The sequence below is a fragment of the Ciona robusta genome, chromosome 5 (genome assembly GCF_009617815.1).
Source record: "Ciona robusta chromosome 5, ASM961781v2".
Lineage (NCBI taxonomy): Eukaryota > Metazoa > Chordata > Ascidiacea > Phlebobranchia > Cionidae > Ciona > Ciona robusta.
In genome coordinates, this window is record NC_143239.1 from 4,946,384 (window position 1) to 4,959,303 (window position 12,920).

At 41.0% G+C, this 12,920-nt stretch overlaps 1 protein-coding gene across 1 annotated transcript in view; it reads left to right on the forward strand.

Moving 5' to 3' along the window:
• LOC149735868 (protein patched homolog 1-like) overlaps positions 1–11,258 on the forward strand; it is a 29,801-nt gene extending 18,543 nt beyond the window's left edge. The window contains exons 13-28 of the mRNA XM_089879197.1: positions 838–963; positions 3,097–3,215; positions 3,536–3,707; positions 3,837–4,091; positions 4,293–4,577; positions 4,903–5,077; positions 5,449–5,583; positions 5,915–6,096; positions 6,617–6,836; positions 7,103–7,335; positions 7,757–7,920; positions 8,211–8,327; positions 8,601–8,840; positions 9,144–9,474; positions 9,853–10,032; positions 10,353–11,258. Of these exons, the coding sequence (XP_089735323.1) occupies positions 838–963; positions 3,097–3,215; positions 3,536–3,707; positions 3,837–4,091; positions 4,293–4,577; positions 4,903–5,077; positions 5,449–5,583; positions 5,915–6,096; positions 6,617–6,836; positions 7,103–7,335; positions 7,757–7,920; positions 8,211–8,327; positions 8,601–8,840; positions 9,144–9,474; positions 9,853–10,032; positions 10,353–10,544 (3,126 nt within the window). The 3' untranslated portion in view covers positions 10,545–11,258. The remainder of the gene's footprint in view (positions 1–837; positions 964–3,096; positions 3,216–3,535; positions 3,708–3,836; positions 4,092–4,292; positions 4,578–4,902; positions 5,078–5,448; positions 5,584–5,914; positions 6,097–6,616; positions 6,837–7,102; positions 7,336–7,756; positions 7,921–8,210; positions 8,328–8,600; positions 8,841–9,143; positions 9,475–9,852; positions 10,033–10,352) is intronic.
• Positions 11,259–12,920: the final 1,662 nt, after the last annotated feature.

The following is a 12,920-nucleotide window of genomic DNA, read 5'->3' on the forward strand; positions in this document are numbered from 1 at the left end:
TTATATAATTATTTGAATGTTCTTTGTTTACTACCAAATGGGATAAGAAAATACAACGAAAACATGGTCCATCGTACTCTAACCTGCTATACATAGTAAAGTTAGACTGTTAACGATATTCTACAGATGTATATACAACGTTGTACACTTACAGTGTTCTTTTTATATTCTTATGTTGCATAAACATGTAATATAATCCCTGGGTGTTTGGTTCTAAACAAGTTCAAAGCCATTAATCAAGTTTACATATACTGCACACACCCAGTTACCACCTGTTTTAATAAATCATACGTGGCTCTTGTGTTTGTTACGCCCAGTCTACCTGAAGCGTAGCGCTATAACCTATTGCAGACACAACAGCCAATATTACTTGAAATGTTTTTAAAATATCGGTTTCTTAAGTCGAAAAGCTAATACCAATCGGGTTTGGGGTGAATGGTCTTATATCGTTAAGACTCGTCATATTTTTAGCTTACGTGGGCGTCGAACCAAGTGTGACGTCTATATTACGTGTTTTCATTAATCCGGCACAGTGGTTAGCACGACTACCTCTAACTTAAACAGACGGGGATTGATGCTGCTACCTTGGTGGGCGTATGTGCTTTGGCAAGACACTCAACGGCAATTTTAACAAAGTAGCCCTTTATGGGATGTGCAAGTTGTCAGTCAAAACACTAAAAAATGTCATCTCCAAAATTACATACATGATAACTCGTAAGCAGACATGAGATGTATGAAACAAACAGCCGTGTTATAACGACTGTGGTTGCGCCGCCTGCGAGTAAAAACACATTTCATATATTACATTCATTTATTCATATATCTATTTATTTGTAGGAACGAACCGGCGAATGTTTGAAGCGAGTTGGCGTGAGCGTTTGCTTGACCTCGGTTGCCATTCTATCAGGATTCCTGTTTTCTCTCATTATTCCCATGCCAGCACTACGGGCGTTCGGGTTACAGGTAAGCGCTCGATCCCATGTCGGTGGGCCATTATCATTATTTACCTACCACGGCCCACCACGTTTTACCATACAGTGTCCATATTCGAGGCACTTAAACCCAGCGCAGCTGCTGGACGGTCCGACCCGCATTAGTACAGCGTAGCAGGCGGCTCAGATTTCCAGATCCGGGGCCCGTATGAAGTGGCATGGAATAAACCCCTAGAAATCTGCGCCCCATTTGAACAAGCTATAACTTGCCAAAGAAAAGGTGCGAAGGTTAACTTAGGTGATGACAGTTGCTTTCGCAGAACAAACAATCTCTGTCTGATAATTTTAAACCTTTAGAAGTAGGAATGCCTAACTCATTACAGAGCTTTTAACCGCCGGGTTACATTCGCATGTGTTCAAACTGCGTATATAGCTTCAGTATCTTTCGCCTCTTATCTTAGGGATGAGTGTACAAACTTCAAAGGGCAAATTTTAGGTTCTTGGAAACTTTGCTCACAAACTATAGTGGCATTTCGGCGAGACAACCGAACCTGAAAATTGCCGGCCGTCCCACCGCCTCCATTAAAGCTGTGTCGGGGCCGTGGACTTAATTTCATTAGTCGTCGATATAACTACGATCCATAGCATTCGTGTTGTGATTTGGTGCCGGGCTGTGGGAAAATCGGGCCCCGCTCAGTTGGATGCGGACGTGGTCCTGCCGCAAGCGAGCCTAAGCGTTTCACCTGCAGCTGTTCTCAGAACCATATTCGGCCAACGTAAATTGCGATCTTTTTACGATAGAAATTCCACCTCTCTTCGATGATTGGCTAACGCGGTGGGCGGTACACGACGTCTGGTATGGCCACCTGAAAGCACTTTACATCAATCCGCAGATTTATCGACATTTCGTTATAGTTCCAGGCTACACCTTATAAAAGCATCGCTAATTCACATAACGCTACAAGAATTATGATTTACGAGATTTAAAAAAACAGAAGCTCTCAGCAACCAGCGTAGCGAATTACGTAAGCGAAACTTTGTTGGTGCATTCTCTACCGCGCCCGTTTCGCCTGACTCCCTGACTGTTTGATCAATTGTGTCATACATTATCCAGAGCTTTGCGAACTGTATGCACCACTGCGTTGTATCGCCCTCCAGTCGACCGTCATTACAGTTACGTATTTACAAACAAATGTTCCACCACCCGACTGTAATCATGTTTGGATACGGGGCTGTTGCAGGATTGTTTTCATTCTTGCTGCAAAAGCATCTGCAACGTCGCCTGTGTAAACCAGGCATTCCTTCGCTTTGGGGAAACTGACAGCCGACGATAATAGCACAGAACTCGCCATGTGTGGTCTCACTCTGCGATCGTTGCTCGCTGTTTATTCGCTCGCAGTTATTCTGCGCGGAGCAGTTTAAGCGGTAGAAAAAAAACGTTAAGGCTCGACGCATTCCTCCAGGCCCGTAGGCAGCCATCAAGGCGACAGCTGTTTATCAATACCTCGGCAGTTCGTTCACTCGTTCGGGCAGATCTGCTGAACACAGAGCCGCCTTTGGTGCGATTGGCGACCGATCGAAAGATGGACGGCCGTCTGAACGACAGACCTTTATGAATGCCTACATTGTTGGCAGTAGTGAGTTACCACCCCTCCAGTATATGTCACGTTGAGAGAGTGAAATTTATCGAAACGTGATTCGCACCCTTAACAAGGGGATCAGTACATACTTTCATTCGCCGCAAATGCCATTTCGTTCAAGTTCCAAATACCAAACGTAAAGTCGTATGCTAAAAAGGCCGCCACCGTGAGTGCCGATCCACAAGCTTGTTTCCTGCGCTTCCGCGGCGAGATAAAACGAAAGAGTGCGATTCTCCAATCTTTGAAACAGGACGTTTAACCGCTTGCTTGTTGTCGCTTGTCGAAGTCGACCAAAGGGTAAGTTGAAAAAGCTTAGTTTCAAAGCTCGCCGCCCGAAATAGAAACCACGGAGACGTATTGTAAATGCTTCCTATCCAACTAACTGTATTCGACAACCACTTCCGAGGATTCGATCTCCTGCGATATACATAATCGGCGATTTGTGCTATTTCGTAACAGTATTTTAAATTGCTAATAACTTTAAAGGAAAAAAATTGTGTTTTAACCGTTAGATTAAATCACAGGCAGCAGTCGTGACCGTATTCAACCTGTTCTCCGTTCTTGTCATTTTTCCATCAATTTTGAGCCTTGACCTGCAACGTAGAAGAAACAATAAACTCGACATTTTCTTCTGCTTTGACAGGTAAGTAAAAACTGTAACAAAACTCCTATATTATAATCTTTACTGTGGACTACATTTTTTTTTAATTGGATGAATAAATATAATTTATTTGTCCTCACGTGGCCGGGTAACGATAGTAGGTATAACACGGGCGTTTTCTTGCCCACTTACGAGATACCACGTATTTAACTTGATTATTTTTAGTTAATGTTTTTTAAGTATTGTTTAATTTTTGACAACTTAGACAACGCCCACAATACTAGCAGCGTCGGGCCTCGAACACGTAAACTTCTGCTTGAGGCCGTTGCTTACCTCTTTAATAAACGACACTTTGTTTACAGCAAAGGAGTAAACGACGTAGTTGACATAAGTGCACAAAGCAACGCTGCAAGGCACCAGCAACAATGTCCAGCACATCACCCACCAGTGTACAACTGCTCTCCCTTACCTGGTAGCACCCTACCCGTTGCAGAAGGCACAGAAGCTACCATTACCATGCACCACACTGTGCAGGTAAGATTTTTCCATTAAGCGATAGTTCTGTGCTTTAACATTTTTGTAAGGGGGCATATCTGACCTAAATATCAGGACAGGATCTAATCCATATAGAATAATACAATCTAATACTGTTTTTTTACAAAGGCTTACTCGAATCGGTCATTTGTTACCGTACTCGGACCAGTGACCGAAACCGCCGTTGCAACCGACCCACCAGCCACATCTACCGGCACTCCACCATATACTGAGACCCCGCGGACCCCGCCACCCCAATACACATCGAAAGTCGATGAGACCCTCTCGCAAAAAGTGACGCCTATATCAAACCGACCAAGAGTGGCATTTGTGAATACGAATGAGTCATCCGTACCCTACACCACACGGACACCAGTCGGGCAGGTAATATTCCACATTCCTACATTCCCGATATCGTGTATCGCTCGGTCACGCAATTAATGCGTGCATTATCTTAGCTGTAAAGAACCCCCAAAGGTTACTCTAAAATAGACTCCTAAAATAGCTCTTGCTCATTATCCTACCGCAGTGTTCGAAACTCTTGCGGGTGTTCTGCATTAACCAATCCCCTTTTGCGGTCCACAGAGAAGTGCGTATTCAGTCACCCCTGTGTCCGGACGTACAAGCCGAAGAAGTAACGGAAGTAACCCTCCAACCAACCTTACCACGCCCATGGAGAGCGTACGGAGCTCCACACACAGTCTGGTTCCTAATAGACGACGTCGCGCCAACAGTGGATTCTTATGCTGGCCAAACAGAGCCGTTCGTTCCGGGTCGGTGTACGCCTGCCTCGCTACGCTCCCGTCACTCACCCTCAGCCAGTTGGGGGAAAGATACTATGCACCATTCCTGCTGAGAAACCCGGTCCGGGTGAGTGCAATTGGCATTTTTTATTGCAAGCACCAAACTTGGTTTTAGAGATAGAATTTCCTGCTTTTTTATCTCATATGAATGAATGTTACTTTTTATTCTTGTGTGGCGGGCAACGACAGTCGTTAAAACACAAGAGTTTTGTTTAACACACCTCGTGCCTGCTTACAAGTTACCATATATGTAACTTGGTGGGTGATTACTTGATAGCAATTGTCGTTACATGCTATGCACAAAGACACATGCCAAAAATGATAGCAACGTCTAGCCTCGAATCCTTAACCACTGTGTCATAGCGCCGGACATAACTTAAATGTAATTTCAGATAACGGTCCTCGTGCTGTTCGCTGGTATTCTGGGTGTTTCTATATACGGCACGACAGTTGTGAAGGACGGTTTGGACTTGGGTGACGTTCTTCCTCGTGGCACCCGTGAACATGACGCTATTGTAGTCCAAACAACTTATTTTTCATTCTTCAATATGTATGTTGTCACCAAAAGTAGGTTCATATAAGTTGCATTGCATGTCTTGTGCTATGGATATGGTTTGTTGGCCGCTTATTAGTTATAAACAACATAAATTTTCAAACTGTATGCGACATATAATACTGTGGGGTAAGATGGGACACCTTTAGCACATAATATCCCAATATCCTGATTGTGTTTAAAACAATTAATGACGGTCTATGGGAGTCGTGAGGATGCGGTTTTATAATTATTTTAATGTCCTTTGTATACTACCGAATGGGACGAATAAAATGGAAATGGTACGAGTAAACGGAAATGGTGACGAATATGGTTGCATACACCTATACATAAAGCGCAGGTTTTTATATTTTACCAAAAATATGCAACAATCTTTGTTATACAGACTTCGACTACGCAAGCCAGCAGCAAAACTTGTTCGATTTGCACAGTAAAGTTGGGAACATTAGTTACGTGATGAGACAGACAGACGGAACTGTAACGAAGTTCTGGTTACAATACATGAGGGATTGGCTGTTAGGTAAGGATTAAGTGAACTAAATAGTACATTGTTGTAATGGTGTTCGGACTTTTAATAAACACATTTAACTGTGTACTTTTTGACGTCGATTTTTTCGCATTTTAGTTAAATCAATGAATGTATAAATTTAACTTATTTATTATCGTGTGGCGGGATAATGACAGTCGTTATAACATGTTTGGTTTGTTTCACACACCGCGTGCCCGTTTTTTTGTAAAGTATGGCTGACAGTTTAAACAACCAATAATGGACCACTGGGTTAAATCAATAACCGTTAAGCGTTTTATGCAAAATTTTAATTATATAAAGTTTAAATTTTCGTTTCTAACAGACCTGCAGGACAACTTTGACGAAGCTTGGCGACTCGGGCATGTCAACGCATCCACGTGGATGGCGCAAGCATCTGATAAAACGGTGCTCGCTTACAAACTGTTACTACAGACAGGTCGAGCTGAGGAACCCACCGACCCCGGACGTATAGGCTGTCCCAACAACATGGTTTCGTGTGATCGAGTGAGTATGGTTTGCATCACGTTTCTAGGATATCCGTTGTAGTGCTGTGGCTGTAGTGATTTATGTATGGAGGTGAATTGTATCATAATGCATCGTAGTCGAAGTGAAGCTGATGGTAACTTATGCGGCAACGTTCGATCTTACCATAACAAATATAGTGTAGCTGTAATAAATTCCTCGCGTCTGACCCTGATCTGGTGCTCATAGAGTTAAATGATTCTTGAGTAAAAAAATAGAGTAAGGATCTTGTGCTGCAAAAACGTAACTGATAAAACAAACAAGATTATACAATTGGTTGGACATGATTTTTGCACGTTATGTTTTCTAACACTAGATCCTTAAATAAAGTGTAAGTGACTTTAACTGCTCACATTTGGACAAAGGGCGGCAATCCAGGCTATAACCAAAGGCCTCTAACAAACCTCGCTTTAGGACCTCACCCTTGCAGAATAGAACAAGACGTTTTAGGATTTCCTGTTTCTGCTTGAACTTTTTAAAGTTTTTTCTTCGTATTTTACAGGTGGGCAGAATAAGACTCGTTTCAGACGATGGCCTCATCCCAGAAGACGCGTTTTATAACTACTTATCGGCGTGGGTGGGTAACGACCCACTATCATATGCTGCTGCCCAAGCGTCCATTACACCAGCACCAGTATCCTGGAAACACAAACGAGACTTGAACATGATAATCCCGAGGTCTCAAAGCCTTACATTCGCTCAGATGCCGTTTTATTTGAACGGTAAGTGAAGAGTGACATCTATAATATAGGAGGGCGGTTATAATTCTTTGAATGTTCTTTGTTTACTTATTGATCTTAATAATATCAACATGTGTGCTTCTCTATAGCTCAGTTATGTTTTTTATAGGGACTATTAGTGTAACTTTATTTGTAACTTGATCTTCTTTACTACGGAATCGATTTGGTAACCACTGCTCTTATAGTTCAATAGAACAGGCCATTTTACGTAAAGCTGGTCCCAGCTTAACTGTAATACTTAAAACTAGGTCTCCAAGAAAACGAGGATTTCGTCAGCGTTATTAAGTCCGTAAGATCGGTTTGTGAAACGATGGCTGCGACAACAGAAGTTTCTTCCTATCCCAGTGGTTACCCATTTACATTCTGGCAACAATACATCGATCTTCGCTACTGGTTGTTCGTATCACTTGGCTGTGTGATTGCTGCCGTGTTCGTCGTTCTTTCTATCGTCCTGTTTAACCCCTGGGCAGCGGCAATCATGGTAACATATATATAGTATAGTACATATATACAGTATATATAGTATATATAGTATATATAGTATATATAGTATATATAGTATATATAGTATATATAGTATATATAGTATATATAGTATAGTGAGTCTTAAACGTGACGGAATATATATCTTTTTTATACTTATTGCAATATGGGTTAAGATGGGACGCCATTAGCACATAACATACAATTATCTTGTTCGTGTTTTAAACAATTAAAAAACAGTCTCTCTGTAACACATACCAGAAGTCGTGGTGTTTTAATTAAAAATTCTCCTAAAACTATTAAAGTGTCCAAAACAGTTCTAAGTCCTATGCATATACGCTTTACGATGCTCTTTCCTGCATGATCTTAAGCACGAAATCGAGTCACTCGAGCTAAATTTAATTAAGTTTTCTCTTCAGGCTCTTTTCCTTGCAATGATAGCAACTGAACTGTTGGGTTTCATGGGAGCAGCTGGTGTGAAACTGAGCGCTGTACCTGCAGTAATACTGGTGGCATCTATCGGGCTTGGAGTGGAGTTTACTGTCCATATTACGTTCGCCTTTATCACTTCGTGTGGGTCTAGGTAAGAGCTTTTAAATCGCAAACAGTAAAACAAACATAGATTTATTAAATTGTTTGTATGTCTGTCAGTTTCCCTTACCCTACTTGTGTATTTTTATTGAAGTGTTTTTTTTTACGTCTAAATTGCATTAAATTCCAGGAGTCTGTCCATTTTCTCAAATTCACTCAAATTTCCTTTAAAAACGAGTCGTATAAAATGCTTAGAAGTGTCTTTTTCATTTTCCGTAATTTTACTTCTGTGGTTATTTATTTTCCCTAACCGCTTAAATTTATACGAGTCCAAAATAACAGGAAAGAGCGTGTCGTGCATAGCATCGGCCATATGACTGGGCCAGTGGTGGACGGAGCAGTTTCAACTCTCCTTGGTGTTGTGATGCTAGCTGGTTCAGAATTCGACTTCATAATAAAGTAGGTTATACTGCACAAAATGCAGCAAAGGTTGTTAATATAGTAGGATGGGGAATATGGGACACCTTTTCAACCTATTTTCTCGTCCGATTTGGTAGTAAACATAATGTCCCATATTTCCTAATCTTGTTTTACCAGTTAATATTCGTTTTACCACCGAATGGAGCGATAAAAGAGAATGAAAACATTGACAATCTTAGCTCAACCTACTACATATTACGTCGTTTATATTACTGTATTACAAAAGCTACAATATCAAATCCTTACTTTCAGATATTTTTTCCAAGTCCTTGGCATTCTAATTCTCCTTGGGGTGTTAAACGGTTTAGTGCTTCTACCTGTCGTCCTCTCGTTTATTGGACCTCCTCCAGAAGTCACCCCTATTGGTGGTGGGGGAAGATTAAAGACCCCAACGCCCCCACCGTCGCCGCCACCCGTCGAACCAGAATGCAGATGTCACTTTAGGTCAAGATATCGTAACAGCAACAATAGCAGCAATTATCGCTGTCACAGGTAGGTCTTGTGTTCTTAGAAACTTAAACTTACCCTTTCGATTTTTTTTTACATTTGCTTTTAGCCGGTCAGATGCCGTACCACAGTGAGGCCTCTGTATTATTGTCAGCTATACAAACTCAAAACATCAAAAAACAATAAAAAAATCCAACAAAACGTAGTCACCTTCAATGTTACATACGTGGCAACTCGTAAGCTGGCACCAGATGTATGAAACAAAACACCGGGGTTATAACTGTTGCCCCGCCAAGAGGGTCAAAAACATTCATTCATATATCATTAGCTCTTTTCTTTTCGTTTTAGTCATAGATGCTGCCAACACTACCAGCATTACAATCATGGGTTACAACGGACGTGTTCACATCGTAGCGGAGTGCAAGTCCGCCGGGAATGCGGCCCTGGATGCCGCCCAGCACCGTACCGTGGGGGTCCAACCCACGACCCACAATGGCACGGTTCCTGCCGCAGCACCACCATGCGGAGTTCAATACGACAGACCCACCCACACGCGGTGCCGCAATCGAGCCGCTATGAAGACCATGGGCGGACTTATGTTTATCCTAGAGGCGAATACGTCGTTTACTCCACTGGCAACACTCCGCCTAATGAGCAAGCACACGAGTATCACTGTGAGGTGAGAAGTTCTATCGATTCTATTGAGGAACTGCTTTATAACGACCAGCAAATAACGATCTAGGCAGCCTAGAATCAGATTATAATACGATCGTTATATTTGCCAACCTATTTGGCGTCGTTTGTGCGTCTATATAATCTGACAAAACCCCTTACAAATGAAATGATAAAAAACTCGGGACCATGAGGGGTTGCAAATAGAAATTTCTGCTGTTTTTTTATTTTTAGCATAGGACTTTTTTCTCTTGTCTATTTTTATTTTTATTTTTTTGCCCAAGTTTGTGCCTACAAACGTAAAACACTAACATGTTTTTTATTAGACCCGGCCTACACTGGTAAAAAACTTATATTATTTTCTTACAACTGTAATTTTCCACAGACTGAGCCGTCTACCAGGCTATCTTTTCAACCAATACACACCCCAAGTAATGAAGGCGCAACATTTAAGGGGAAAAGCAGCAACTCAGTTGGAGGGGTTCCTAATGTTGCTGAAGGACCGATCGCAACCGTATCTACTACGTCATCGGTTACAGTTAAATTCCCATCCACACGAAGACAGGTAACCATCATATTTATATTAGTGGTAATAATCATTTTTTCCATTATCTACTATACGGCTGATGTCCTGTAGATTTTTTAGAGGGGTTAAGAAATGGTTAGATAATTCTGTGAATATTATTTTGTTCTACCAAATGGTACGATAAAGTGTTGACTATCTTACCCTACCATGGACCATTTTACCCCAAGTATAATAAAACAGTTGCAACATATATTAACGAATAATCTTGCAATAGGTGATCGTCATTTTGTTCAAGATAGTCACGTTTTGAAGTAAACACATACAGTTTAAAGTAAAAAATGAACATTTTTTTTTCGCAGAGAGTCGTCGCTTTCGTAGAGCCTGCTCCCTCCTCGTCGTCTTCCTCATCTTACGACCAACCTCCGGACGATCTTCCGCATCCTGACTTAGACATGATGATGTCCTCCACTTCCGACAGAATCCAACCTCTCCGGACACATCGGAGAAGATTCGACATCTCTGCACTTGATGATGTTACTGCACCAAGATAAAAGATGAAACTTCCTTTAAAGAGTCGATACATAGAGACATCAGCCAACGATTGAAGTGTTCTTCAATATATACCCGTAGTGCGTCCGCCACACAAGGTGTATGTATTCCGCTGCCGCATAACTTATCGTTCACCCGCTAAATTGCCATTGATTTTAATGTACATTTGTACAGACACTCTGGCGTCCGACGCGAATTCCTACCGCTCGTTATTGAATCCCTCCCAACCCTTTTCATTCATTGTGTATCTTCGTATTGTTATTTTATTCCGAGTAAATACGAACACATTATGCCAGTGCTTTAGAAACTGCCACTAAATGCGTATCCCTTCCTGCCTTCACCGAATCCTAACAGCAAGCAATATAAGCTTTACCCAACGATCAATCATATTCAATGTACCAACCTTCCATATATATTATATACCAGCACAACTTTTAGCCATACACCATTTTAAGTCGTATCGACATTTTTTGCCGTTGTTCTTGTTTAAAAAGTTTTATTCTCTTGTTTTATTTATTAATCTTAAGTTGTGTCTTTGTTATTTTTGCTGTTTTTTTTCATCCGTCCTTCTTCACCGTTGCCATATATGTTGGGCCGCATTTGGAAATTGCGTACCCTATTACTCGCAGCTGGAACATTATAACGTTGTTGTTAAAGTCACAAAGTTTACATACCTCAGTTTATTCTCAGAATACATTCCACCAACGTGTGCAAAACTGACTCCAAAAGCTAAAAAAATACTTAGAAAAAATATTTACTCAGAAAAAAAATACGGGAAAAAAGGAATGATATTTCAGCAGGCGCGATCGCTTCCATATATTGTTAATTGTTGCCAGTTCGTGGTAGAAGGAAAGCGTTTAAGTAAAAACTAAATAGACTGATGCATTGTATACCATGCTATCATATTCCTATGTACTGACTGTTGCGCTAATGTATACGACAGTAAGCTATGGAAGTTCAGCTTAAACCTAGTTTAGAGTGTTTAGATACAAATATTCTGCAGCAAGTAAAAAATATGATTACCATGTTGCGAAATACGCGGCGTATAATGAATCGATGGTGTCTGATTGTTTTTCTCTGCTTCCTTCCTGTGTGACGTCACAGAGAGAGGCGCGCTCCTAGTCACCAGCTGCAGTTGGTCTAACTTCGCATACCAACCCAGAGGCAGTAGCGTAGTTTAGTCGGCGTACCGAACCGGTGACACAAATTAGCTTGACAAAGCGTAAAAGGTGTAGTAAGAGGAAAGTGCTAAAGGTTTCGATTAATAATTTATCAAGCACTATGTTTTGCCACAGATAAAGTGTTAAGCCGAATTTTGAGTAGAAATTCGCACACACAAGTGCCAGAACTAAACCATAGCTTTAGTTTTAACACTAATCAGCGCCGGTTGTATAATACAAAGCGGGCGGCAATCAGCCGGCTATTTTGACTGCGAGATTGTAATTACACGAATTAGCACAGCACAATGTACGTGTTTTGATTCGGACTGTATATATTATATTATACAGCGGGTATAGGTTATATGAGTATTCTGTATAACCACTAAGCGCTGTGGTGTCTGCGTAAGTTCTTATTTCCTTTTCATTTTATAGCGTTGGCACTGAAACATAATATAAATATTCCTTGAAAATGATAGTGAGATCAGGTTGTTTAAAGAACGAAAGAAGGGGTCCAGCCGCAAAACAACACTTGGAAGTTTAGTAAGCGTTGCCAGTAAGCGTTACAACATATGGGCGTAGACAGCACACACCGGAAAAGTGTTATATACGCTTGATTTCAACTGATACGATAATTTGAAATATACAGACGGGACTGACTTTGAAAATGCGCCAGAACACACTTAGCCAGAAGTCGTTTGTTAGCATTGTTTATTATATCTCCTGCATTAGAGAGGAAATACAGTTCTGCAGATTTGTTCTAGGAAATTGTTTAACACTTTTACCATTGTTTACGTATACAGTGAGGCAGCAGGCTGGACTTTTGTAGGAAGTTGTTGCTATCTAAATGCATTGGTAACTTTCTATGTAATGTATGTTTACACTTAATATAGTCTTACCATACTGGGCGATCATATTTGACTAAAATGTAGACCAAAGGTATATAAGTATGGGGTAACATGGGACATGTTTTTACTTTTATTTATTTTTTTATACCATTTGGTGGAAAACAAAGAATTTATAGTACCATGTAACCATAGCCCCGCGACTCAAAAGAAGCCGAAGGTATGAGATTGTTTTTAACTTCTTACTTTCTCCTCGCGTGGCCGGAAATCAACAGATTTAAGTGCTAACGGTATCCAACTTACCCACAGTACCATATAGTCGTACACAGGCTAAGAAAGATAGGCTTAGTCCACCAACTCCTTATGAATTAATTCA